The sequence below is a fragment of the Staurois parvus genome, unplaced genomic scaffold, assembly GCF_062004578.1.
Source record: "Staurois parvus isolate SC_StPar_1 unplaced genomic scaffold, SC_StPar_1.0 ptg000011l, whole genome shotgun sequence".
NCBI lineage: Eukaryota > Metazoa > Chordata > Amphibia > Anura > Ranidae > Staurois > Staurois parvus.
This window is the reverse complement of record NW_028317807.1, coordinates 16,024,550-16,037,691: the sequence shown is the minus strand read 5'-3', so window position 1 is coordinate 16,037,691 and position 13,142 is coordinate 16,024,550. Positions and strand designations below refer to the sequence as shown.

General features: G+C 44.7%; 1 protein-coding gene across 1 annotated transcript in view; it reads right to left on the bottom strand.

Annotated features, from left to right (window-relative positions):
• FASTKD2 (FASTK mitochondrial RNA regulator 2) overlaps window positions 1-13,142 on the bottom strand; it is a 66,065-nt gene that overhangs the window by 17,029 nt on the left and 35,894 nt on the right. The window contains exons 5-6 of the mRNA XM_089671122.1: window positions 10,061-10,184; window positions 105-244 (exon numbers count right to left, since the gene is read on the bottom strand). Coding sequence (XP_089527248.1) covers window positions 105-244; window positions 10,061-10,184 — 264 coding nt within the window. The remainder of the gene's footprint in view (window positions 1-104; window positions 245-10,060; window positions 10,185-13,142) is intronic.

Here is a 13,142-nt window from a genome sequence, read left to right as displayed (position 1 = left end):
ACAAGAAGATTATTTTAAAACACAAGACAGGATAATGATCATTGGATAAATTAGAAAATACCCACATAGATGTGATACACATATGATTATTGCTGAGATTTTACCTGCCATGGCTTCCACAAGCAAATGGTCTTTATAATCTGATCCCCAAATGCAGTCAGCAACCTTTCATTGCTATAATCCAGTTCACAGCAGCAAGACAGCACACTTACAATTTTGTTAAACGACAGTTCATCTAGGCTATCTAAGCCAAAAAACAGACAGAAAAAAAATTCAAAATAGGTGACAATACTCTATAAAATCAAGTTTATAAAGACAAACAGCAACTGGTTGGCTCTCTTAGTAGCAAGAGAATAAAGCTGCCTATGTGGCCTAGCCCTTAAACTGTATTTTCACATTTGCAGTAAAATTTCACAAAACTCCAACATACTGTATGTGTGTTATGTTTTCACAAATCACATAGCATGAATAAATAAATATTTCTTAACTTTTAGATGTTCTTCAGGAGTAAGCATCATGGATGACTGAAAGGTTTCTTGAACAATGTTATAATGAGCCTGTCAAGTCTTTTCTCATTAATATACAATGCAAGAAGCCCAGCCTTTAGAATACCAATGTGCCTCTACACAACAAATATCAGTGTGGGCAACAGATTCATGTACCTGTTGCCACAGATATATAACTGTGGAGAAAACATCAAGCAAGTAGGTACACAGAGCTGTTCACCTGTACACTCCGACCTCAGTACAGTGGTACTCCATCCTCACCGCTGAAACTGTCAAACAGACAGCTCAGCAGTGGGGATTTTTGTACGGGGGGGGGGGGGGGGGGCAGAGCCTGATGGGGTTTCACAGACACAAGTTCCCCATCAGGTCCGCTACCCTTGTGATTGACAGCAGGGAGTGGGTGGATCTTTAGCCAATAGACAACCTGCTATTTATTTGACATCTGCCCAATACTGCTGTCAATTTACAAGGTGAGAGCAGAGCAGATTGGGAACTAGTGTCCTTGCTTCCTCGTCAGGCTCCGCACACTGTAGTGTCATTTGTTGTTAGGAGGCTGTCTGCTGTGTAGCCAACTATCCTTAACAAATCAGTGACAGGGAGGAAATAGCAGTGGCAAATATGCAGCTCCGCTACACTATGGACAGGGACAGACACTCTTCCTGTCTCTGTAACCCAATTTAGGATAGGTCTTTTATACACCTCCAGCTTTGTTATCTACAAAACTTGAGGTAATTAAAATTTTTAAAATTGGTACAATATTAGTGCTATTTTGTATTTTATATTAGGAAGCACCTTGAATCTTCTCCACATGTTGGCAAAGTTGCCGAAACAGGCAGTAGAGATTTTTTATTTTGGCACAAGCCATTTTAAAAGGCTATAGCTTATTTCCACCCAACAAATCTAGTTACAACTGAAAATGAAGATCTGCCTGCAAAGTACAGATAGGGTAAATAATGGGCAGCAGTGGCTAAATGGTTAGCACTTCTGCCTGGCAGTACTAGGGTCGTTGGTTCGAATCCCAGCCACGGCACCACCTGCCTGGAGTTTGCATGTTCTCCCTGTGCCTGCGTGGGTTTCCTCCGGGTAGTCCAGTTTCCTCCCACACTCCAAAGACATGCTGGTAGGTGAATTGGCTCCTGTCTAAATTGGCCCTAGTATGTGTATGTATGAATGTAAGTTAGGGACCTTAGATTGTACGCCCCTTGAGGTTTAGGGACTGATGTGAATGTACAATATATATGTAAAGCGCTGCGCAAATTGATGGCGCTATATAAGTACCTGAAATAAATAAATAAATAATAATGACAAACACAGCTGCCCATATTCCTCAAACACAGAAAACTGCCTAGGATTTTTCTTTGCTGGAGGGTCCAGAATACAGCAACTAAAAAAAGGCAAGCTGCATTTTTTTAGGTTAAGTTATGCAATGTGAATTAATCTTACATTTTTACAGGATTTATATAGTCACAACAACACTTTACAATACGAAAGCAGCCATTCAAGTACATTACAATTTGGTACAAAAGGAATCAGAGGGTCCTGCTCATTAAAGCTTACAATCTAAGAGGGAAGGTCAAATGATATAAAAGATAACTGTGGGGGTGAGCTGATGGAGAAAGTAAAAACACAGTGTATTTATTAGAAGCAGGATAGGCTTCTTTAAAGAGAAGGGTTTTCAGGGATTGTCTAAAGGTGGACAGATTAGGAGATAGACAGACTGGGCTACAGAGTTCTATAGGATGGGAGATACTTTGGAGAAGTCCTGGAGACAAACATGGGAGGAGGTGACAAGGGAGCTAGAGAGTAGGAGTTCTTGGGAGGACCAAAGAGAGCGGTTTGGTTGATATTTTGAGACCAGGTTAGTGATGTAGCTGGGTGCAGAGTTGTGAATGGCTTTGTACACTGTTGTTAGTATTTTGAATTTAATTCATTAGGTGGAAGTGGAGGGATTGGCAGAGAGGGGTAGCAGACACCGAATAGTTGGTAAGGTGGATGAGCCTGGCAGCAGCATTTATGATGGACTGAAGGGGGAATAGCCTATGTAAAGGTAATCCAATGAGGAGGGAGTTGCAGTTGTCGAGGCAAGAAATAACCAGGGAATTAATTAGAAACTTTTGGTGTTGCTGGTTAAAAGGGGCATATTCTGGAGAAGTTGCAGAACTGAGGCAGCATGATTTGGACAGGGATTGGATGTGTGCCTGAAAGGACAGTTCGGGGTAACCCCTAGCACCCTAGTATGCCAGGACAGACTGACAGTTGTATCATTGATCTTGACACAGAAGTCAATGGAAGGGGCACGTGGGGGAGGAAATATTATGAGCTCAGTTTTGGATAGATTGAGTTTGAGGGAGTGGTGTGACATCCAGTCTGATATGTCTGCTAATAAATCAGTGATACATGAGAAGATTGATGGGGTGAGCTGAGCGGTAGAGAGACAGATTTCAGTGTCATCAGCATAGAAATGATATTGGAAGCCATGGGAAGCGGTGTAGATCGAAAATAGGAGAGGTCCAAAGATAGAATCTTGGGGGACCCCAACGGTAGGAGGTGCGGTGAGATAGGTAAGATGCGAACCAATGGAGAGTATAGTCACAGAGACCAAGGAGTTTTTTTTTTGAGGAGGGGGTGGTCAACTGTATCAAAGGCAGCAGAAAGGTCCAAGAGTAAGAGTACGGAATAGTGACCTTTGGTTAGTAAGTCGTTTGTGAGTTTTAGGAGAGCAGTTCTGTGGAGTTTTGTGGGCAAAGTCCAGACTGAAGGGGACAAAGAAGGTTATTCTCAATGAGGTGGCAGTTCAGCTGGTTATAGACTAGATGCTCAAGGAGTTTGGAGGCAAAAGGGAGTAAGGAGATAGGTTGTTAAAATTGGTGGGGTCCAGTGAGGCCTTTTTAAGTATGGAGGTGATTAATACATGTTTTAGAGGGTTGGGGAAGATGCCAGTAGAAAGGAAGAGATTGAAGATATGAGTTAAAGAGTGTAGGATAGAGTCAGAGTGTGACCAAAGTATTTGCAAGAGAACAGGGTCCAGGGGGCAGGTGATTAGGTGGGCATTGGAAAAAAAAGTTTAGTGAATTCCTCTATAGTAGCTGGGTTAAGGGAAGTGTAGATTGTGCAGGTGCACAAGGAATGTAAGGTGGAGATCTCGTCACATATTGTATCGATCTTATTTTTGTGGTGATTAGCGATCTGGGTGATCGGTGAGTGCGTTAGTTGGTGGAGGTACTGAAGGACAAAGTGGAGAGTTAAAGGTAGAAAAGAGTTGACAGAGACTGCGTGAAAGGGTGTTAATGAGAGTGATAAAATAGGTCTGTTTGGCAGTGTGGAGGCAGGAATTGTATTTTTGGAGGGCAGGTTTCTATTGCTTCAGGTCTTGCTGGGACTTAGTCTTATGCCACAGATCTGCCAGAGCGTGGCTTCTGGTATTGTCTGTTTGCCAGAGTTTCAGCAGTCGGGGCCTGATTCTGTGTCTAATGAGAGGGCCAATGTATCAAGGGTGGATCACAGTGAACTGTTATAGGCAGAATTGGCCAGGTTGGGGCAGGAGAGGGCTTTTTGTCAGAGACAATATGTTGCAGAAAAAAAAAAAAAAAAAGAAGAGTTACGATGGTTAAGGTTTCTACAGGTAACAGTTGGGCAGTTGGATGGCAGGAAAACGAGGAGACAATGAAACTAAAAAAAGGTAGTGATCAGAGAGAGGAAAAGGAATGCTGAAGAGGTTGCAAGGAGTGCATAGGTAGGAGAACACAAGGTCAAGGCGGTTTCCATCAGAGTGAGTAGAGGTGTGTGTCCATTGTTTTATGTTAAAAGAAGAGGTTAGGCTCAGAGGTTTAGAAGTAGCAGGAGTGTTAAATTGACAGGGATGTTGAAGTCACAGAGAATGATTGTGGGGATTTCAGAAGAGAGAAAGTAGGGTAATCATGCAGAGAAGTCACCAAGGAAGCTTGATACCGGTCCAGAAGGCTGATAAATCACAGCAATTCTCAAAGAAATTAGAGAAAATAGACGAATACAGTGAGCTTCAAAATGATAAAAAGGGACAGAGAGGGAGGTGAATGAAGGACTTGAAAAGTGCTTTGAGGGGATAGGATGATTTCAACTCCACCTTCCTTCTGTCTATTAGGCCTGGGAGAGTGAGTCTAGAGGAGGCCACCATGGGAGAGGGCAAGTCAGATTCTTGAAGCCAGGCTTTTCAAATTGCAAGTAGGTTAAGGGTGTTTGTGATAAAAAGGTCACGGACAGAGGTGAGTTTGTTACAGACAAGGCGGGAATTCCAAATGGCACAGGAAAAGGGGATCTGGTTCTATGAAGAAGAGTAATAGAAACCAGATTGTTTGGATAGCGGCTGCTGTTAGAGGATAGGGGATGCCGGGTGTGTTGGTCAAAAGTAAATAATGTCAGTCCAGGATTTGGGGGAAATATCTCCAGATGTTTGGAGAAGGGTGAGGGAGGTAGTATATGGAAGTGTGACTTTTATGAAGGGACATGTCACAGTGTCCTGGAGGTTTTTTTAGTATGTGGGTTCAGAATTAGCAGGAGTTGACGAGTGTAATACTAAGGTGAAGACAGACGTGAGGGTGATATATATAAGCTGAGGGGTAGAGAAGGGGGGTGAAAGAAAGAGTTTGAGGAGAGAGGACACAACTGTGAGAAGGAGAAGTAGGAACTGCAAGTTACAGAGTGGTGAGATTAAGAAGCAGACTGGGTAAGAGAGAAAAAAAAAGCTGGATGGGGAAAGGGGTCACCTGCTGTCTGTTTAGTGTTTTGCAAAGTAGTCTGCTATGGATTCTCGCTTTGTGCATTCGCTGAAGTGCAGAGCCAAAGTGCAACAGTTAATCCAAGATAATAGTTGCCATTGCTATCCTCACCTGTGCTACTACTGCCTGTGCATCCCCTAAAGAAGGCCTAAATTTATACTGAATGGGTGCATGTAACAAATATATAGTAGGTGTTTCCCCAATTTGGCTGCAAAAGCGGCAGCTTATATCTAAATTAAACAAGGAAGCTGCAGAGTTTTTGGGTTCTTTCACGTGAACTTTTAGAGGCTCAAAAAGCAAACTTTTGAGTAGCTGCAGGTGGTTGATTTGTGTAAATTCTGACGTTCCTGTGTATTGGAATTTACCTATGCATGTGCATATGGCGCATTTACTTAACACGCGAGTCTTGAAATTGCGGAAATATGCTTTATGTGTATGTGGTTACAGCATTTGAATGTTCTTGTACACGAGGCCTTGAAAGTACATTCACAAGGCCAAAAAACTGACAACCACTTATATTACAAAATTGGAACTGGCCCTTTCATGGACAGGATTATTTAGTAATAAGGTGCAAAGCAAGGATATAAAAGTGCTGCATGCGTGTCTACCATTTGTATACACACTATTACGATGGAGAGGATAAAACGGTATTTAACTGAAAAAACATTTTTTAAATCTGCTAGTAAGTTGGTTCTTTTTCAGCTTCCTTTAACAGACCAAGCTGTCCAGCAAAAATGACAGTTGACAATACTCAGATTTTATTAATTTATTTTACTGCTTAAAAAGTGTTAGCTGGGGGGGGGGGGGGGTGCTCATGAGCAAAGTCCAAGATGGCCGCTTGGTAGGCACACATCTCAGTGGGGTCAGACAGTTGCCCACAAAACACCCCCCGGATCGCTGCCACCCACCCGCCCTGATGGCAAAAAAAAAATGGGGGCCGCCCGCACCTCCAGCGCTCGGCAGGCAGCGCCTGAACTTGCAGTCTACCCGCCAGAGGCTGCATCTGAAGCACCGGCTTTGATTTCGAACCCGCCGCTACTCACGGGTGAACTGGATCCTGCTGACAAAGTGGACACTGTGTCAGAGGCACCCCTGCAGTCCCCCGCACTGGCTCTGTGGGATGCTGAGCTCCTGGGTCGCTTCGAGTCTATGTTGCAGACAGAATTGTCCTCTGCCTCTTGTAGGCTGGAAGAACATCTCTCCAGAGAAATTAGTGCCCCCAAGAGACATTATCATTAAATTTACCTATTATTGCACTAAGGAAACCATTCCCTTGTTGACCAGGAATAACCCGGACCTCAGTTTCCAGGGGCATTGATATCTCTTCTCAGACCTCTCCCAGATCACTCTTTACAAGCGCAGCCAGTTGAAGCCCTTCACCTTGGTCTTGGTGAATCGCAGAATTAAATATATATGGGGCTTTCCGTTCCACCTCACCTTCTACTACCAGGGCCATAGCCACTCTGTTGCCACACCGGAGGAGGCCCACTCTCTTCTGGAATCCCTGCATCTTATCCCGCTGGAAGGTGCTGCGCAGAGTCCGACACATTCATTCATTCATAAAACAATGGACACACACCTCTCGCCAAATTCTCTGGGCCGCCTCTGAGAGAAGGCATCCAAGCAAAAGAGGGCCCTTCCTCGGACCCCTCTACGACCAAGTCTAACTTGCTCTTCCCCGGGCTGAAATTGTACCCAGGACGTCCTCCATTGTGCTTCACCGTTGAATCCTTTTGACAGGACTGTGAGTTTGGCCTTTTCAGTATTGATAGTGTTATATGATTGGGCCCTGCACGGCCGGTTCCCTTGGGGTTCAGTCTTTGAGCAGGGGGTCACCTCCTGGGCTTGAGGTCTGTGACTTTTTGCCACTGAAGAATACCATGGGTCCCGGCGACATTGGTTGGATTCACATTAGTGGAACGGGCCGATAGTTCTCTCGGGCTCTAGGGAGGGAGGTGGCTCAAGTGGGCCCTTATTCGATGCTAGGGTGACAGCCTTACTGGGGCGCTGGGGTAGGGTACCATCTGGGCTGTGTTGTTTGGGTTCCGTTGTAGCCTGTAGTCATCCCCTTGGAGGGGGTTGGGCTCCTAAAGCCTAGCTGGGTTGCCTACGAGGGTTTCCATGGGTGTGACCCACTTCCTGGGGACTCACTCACTAGTGTGGGACTATGTCCTGTTATGTCTGTTGCCTTTTTACCCCCTTGGGGCCTATGTTTTTGATGTATCCATTTGCAGCCATGTGTTCGGTGGTATAGCCACCCCCTTATTCCTTTTCTGCTGAGCGGATCCTGCCATGGCTTCACCTCTTTTGAAAGTACAATCAAAAATATACAAGGCGTTAATTCGCCTCAGAAGCGGTCTAAAGTTTTTCATAACCTCAAACCGCAATAAATTGATGTGGTATGCTTGCAAGAAACCAGGTTTGCCCAGTCCTCTGCTCCAAGGTATCTTCGCCTCATTATCCCACTTTTTACACGGCCTTGGCTCCTGAGAAACAATGGGGTGTTCTGATAGCCATCAAACGCAATCTCCCTTTAACCTGTGCTTGGAATATAGCAGACCCCATGGGCAGGTCCTGCAGAGCACCCACTGGGATCAGGAGGTCACTTTTGTCTCTTATTACGCCCCCAATCACTTGCAGCACAAATTTTTCTCTCATCTTTGTATCGTAATTTCCCGACACTCCAAGGGCCGCCTTCTTCTTTTGGAGATTCAAATGTTGCCTTGAATTCCGCTCTACATAGGCGCTATGCCCCTTCTCAGGAGGAACATGTGTTCACTCTGAGTGCGACTTTACGTTCTACTTAAATCCTCACAACAGTTTCTGCAGAATCAATCACGTATTCATGCTTGTCCATCAGTTTCCTTTAGTCAGGCGGATATCTATCCCTTCCTTACCCTGGTCAAACCAACGATCCCCTGGTTCTACTTCTTGCACGTTCGGGGTTGGCACAGCGCCCTTTTCACTGGCGCATTAACGAGTCTTTATTGTCTACCTGAGTCTACCTGCCAGCAAATTGCATCTTTCATACAAACATATTTTACAGAGAACTCGGGCTCTGTTTCTTCGGCAGTGCCCCTATGGGAGGGCCACATTATACAGCTGGCTGCGGCTCGGAAGGAGTGTCGGCTTTCGGACCTTCATTCTCTGCTAGACTCTGCGGATGATCGTTGGAAATCGCACCCGTCTGCAGCCCATAAACGAACGTGAGACTCCCTGGCTGCAGAATTGGATTTACTTGCATCTTCGGAGGCTGAATGGGCCTTACGTTGGACCAAACTAATTTTATACCTGTGCTAATAAACCGGGTCCAATGCTGGCTAGGAAATTCAATTCTGTGGGGAAACCCTACAAACCGGTTTTGTTGCGGCTCTCTGCTGCAGGCTGCTGTCAGGCACCGCCCGGTAGGATCTCTAGTGATCCACAGAACGGGATTCCCAAGGACGCGGAGTCTAAGCCCCAGTATGCCTTTTCACCAGAGCCCTGATGGTGGGGATGGACTTGGTGCAAGACTGAGACCAGGTCGTGGTCCCTGAGTGCACCCAACTGTGGTAAAGGGGTCCGCCGAGGGTATGTATGTGCCAGGGATGAGCCTGATGTGATTAGGTTGGCAGGTCCTGGACTCGTGCGGGATGGATGACAGTATGGAGTATGCGTGGTCAAACAAGCTGGGTCGGTAACGGTGGAGGCAGATCGGTACAGAGCAGCAGGCAAAGAGTAAACGGGTCACGAGCCAAGGTTCAGCAACAGGAGGTCAAACAACATAGGAGTAGGCAGAGGAATAGTCAGGGACAAGCCAGGGATCAGAGCAGGAGACGGTCAGCAAGAATCAGGAACAGGCAGAGTTGGCAACTAAGGAACTTCTCTCAGGAATGGATAAACAGGAGACTAGACCTTACGGCAACCTGATCACTGCATGGCTAGTTTAAATAGCGTGCCCTGCACCGTCATTGGTGCCAGGCGCGCGAGTGCGCATGTGCGGCCGCAATTGCCGCCGCGGACACCCAGGTCCTAGTGCCTGCACATTGGTGCGCCTAGGCAATCTGTGCATGCGCAGACCCGTGCGCCGTGGCGAGCCCTGAAATCCCTGACAGCTGCACTTCCAATCCCCAGCAGATCGTCTCGCGGACTTCCTTTCATACCTGCATGCCAAACTAAATCCCTTTCCTGAAGCTCAGGCGGAAGCATTCTTTCAAGATCTACAACTCCCTGGATTGTCCGAAGCAGCGCAGGTAGCCCTTAATGCAGGTGTAACAGTATCAGAAGTACTTAAAGTTATCAAATCTTTACGGTCCACTGCAGCCCCAGGTCCTGATGGCTCTTTGGATCTCTACTACAAGAAGTTTGCAACTCTGTTGGCGCCCTTTTTGGCTGGTTACTTCAATGAATTGCGACAGGGTTCTCTGCCCTCTCCGGACGTGCTTAGGGCTCATATCTCAATGATTCCTAATACTACGGAAGACATGCAGGTAGCGCAAGCCTTCAATTGTCAGATATATAGATATATATCTATATATATCTATATCATAACATTTTTTGTCTTTTTTTTTTCCAGCCAGAGATTTAAAAAAAAAAAATTGCACCACAGGCGAAGCATTTGGCTCATGGCTTCAATAAGGCACTACTGACTCCAACAGCTGAGTTTGACAGATGGTGTCGAAGGAAGGTGAAACCACGGCTCAACTATCTGTTTTTACTGACCCCCATGTGAAAGAGACCTAAAAGGTAAAATTTGCACATTATTATACAAATTTATTTTTAACTAAATGTTCGTGTATTGGTAACCATATCAGTACCTACCAATGAGTTTACAACTGTAAGCGTTCAGTAGATGTTCAGAATAGAAGTCAATATCAGCAAGGACACAAAATAGTTTTTCACTCTGTTCAACAGTAAATCTGTCAACCATCTGTAAAGCTTTTTTCTTAAAAGAGGGAAAAAAGAAAAGTTTTATACTTCAAAATACTCCTATAAAATGAGGCTTAGTAATTGTAACGATTAAAAAAAAAGAAAGAAAAACAATTCAAGGGTAACCTCACTATAAATAGGCGTGTAAAGCAAATGGAGAGATTGCATTATATTATATCCAAATTCTGCCTCTATCTTGATACATTAGGTCAGGGGCCCACAAAAGTCTATAGGCAAATCTCGAACACCTAAGAAGGAGAAATCTGCAGTGCTTACATTGAGGAGAACTATCTTAACTACACTATACTGCCAAAAGTATTGGGATTCAGATGTTCCAATCACCTCTATGGCCACAGGTGTATAAAATTAGGCACTTAGGCATGCAGACTGCTTCTACAAACACTTGTGAAAGAATAATTTGTTCTCAGGAGCTCAGTGAATTCAAGCATGGTATCGTAATAGGTTGCCACCTGTGCAATAAGTCCATCCGTGAAATTTCCTTGCTACTAAATATCCCCACGGTGAACTGTTAGTGGTATTATAACAAAGTGGAAGCAACTAGGAACAGCAGCGACTGAGCCATGAAGTGGTAGGCCACTTAAAAGGACAGAGCTGGGTCAGCGCATGCTGAAACGCACAGTGCGCAGCAGATGTCAACTGTCTGCAGAGTCAATAACTTAAGACCTCTAAACTTTGTGTGGCCTTCAGATTAGAACAACAGTGCATAGAGAGTTTCATGGAATGGGTTTCCATGGCCTAGCAGCTGCATCCCAGCCTTACAACACCAAGTACAATGCTAAGTGTTGGATGCAGTAATTTAAAGCACACCACCACTGGACTCTAGAGCAGTGGAGACGTGTTCTCTGGAGTGACAACTCAAGCTTCTCTGTTTGGCAATCTGATGGACATGTCTGGGAATGGTGGTTGCCAGAATGGTACTTGGCTGACTGCACTGTGCCAAGTGTAAAGTTTGGTGGAGGGGGGATTATGGTGTGGGGTTGTTTTTCAGGGGTTGGGCTTGGCCCCTTAGTTCCAGTGAAAAACTCTTTAAGGCGTCGGCATACAAGACATTTTAGACAATTTCATGCTCCCAGCTTTGTGGGAACAGTTTGGGGATGGCCCCTTGACTGCGCACCAGTGCACAAAACAAGGTCCATAAAGACATGGACGAGCGAGTCTGGGGTGGAGGAACTTGACTGGTCTGACCTCAACCCGATAGAACACCTTTGGGATGAATTACAGCAGAGACTGTGAGCCAGGCCTTCTCGTTCACCATCAATGTTTGACCTCACAAATGCACTTCTGAAACAATAGTCAAACATTCCCATAGACACACCTCCTAAACCTTGTGGTCAGCCTTCCCAGAAGAGTTGAAGCCGTTATTGCTGCAAAGGGTGGGCCAACTCAATATTGAACCCTACTGACTAAGACTGGGATGCCATTAAAGATAATGTGCGTGTAAAGGCAGGTGAACCAATACTTTTGGCAATATAGTGTATTTTTGACCATTCTGTGCCCAGAGGTCTTTGAAGCCTTAATTGCTCAGGGCAAATTCAGCAGCCTCAGTATGTGTCAGTTTTCCTTAACACACCTCTCATTAAAGAAGACAGGAAGTTACACACAGATATTTGATCACAACCAACATGTCTATACCTCTCAAGCTGGTTAAACTGGTGCAATCTCTTTCTGATTGTAGATGCATACACCAACTGCTGCAAGAGTTACATGTACATCCTGTGTTCTTGGAGACACCCCACTGTTTGAGTATTTATTATCAATGACCACTGCACATACCGATAGCTTTGGTGGACTTTGTATCCCAGAGGAGACTGGGGGTCAAGATCAATTTTAGTCTGGCCCATAGGGAATAACTGATCATTGCAAACAGATTAAAAAACAGACACCACCCCTGTTCTCTAAAATACAGTGCACAACCCTTTAATCAATACCACTTTTATGTAGGCCACAATAAAAACTGACACCTCTACTAGAAATAGCTATCCCATATTTTAGTGCAACTGCGTTAAAAGTGATATTCTCGCGCTATGTGAAAAATACTGTAACTGATAGATATATATTTACTGTATCTATCTATATAGATTTATATACAATAAATCAACCTGTGTTTGTCTACAATAATATAAGTGATCTAGAGCTGCTGCTGTCTGAAAGGGAGGACCCTTCAAATACCATAACACATACAGTTTAACAGCGCTGGTCTTATATTACAAAAAACATAACCCCTATCCACGTGCTTAAAAAGTTCAATAAAGTGAAATAAGTAGTCTATGAATAGATAAAGTAAAGTCCAATAACAAAAGTGCAACCGTGCAAACGACGTTTGGTTGATGCAGGGATTGTGTTGTGCTCCCCTCCTTTGTATCCCCACTCACTGATTGATGTGAACTCCTATTGCCACGAGTCAATACCGCTTGGATAAAGAACTTTTCTGAATGTGGATTCTCCTTTCCTCAGTACTCCACCGAATTCCCAGGTGTTGGTATGTAAAAGGCTCATAAACTATACATAGCACAATATAATTCCGTATTATTTTATTAAAATAATAAAATCAAATTCCACTCACAAAATAAAGCTATAGTAAAGCCTATATACTGAGCCGGGAACACTGCCGCAGCTTGCGCTCCACCGGCCAGATGTGACGTCACTGGAAGTCCCCACCTAAGGCGTTTCGCCCCTCCCACAGGGCATCTTCAGAGACTGGGGCTGCCGGTGATAGGTGCTGCTTTTATGTCACTCGCCGCCAACGTTTAACCCACATTTTCCACCTCATATCCTTCGTTAATAATGTCATTTCCTCTTCCTCCCGCAGCCATATTGGTGCACCAGTCAGTATACTCCCATGTATACTATTACGATCACCATCTGGGTACACTCATTGTGCACCAACAAAAACTTCAACATTTGAATATAAAACTTACCCCATACGCAAATTCATGCAACACAATGTTAGCTT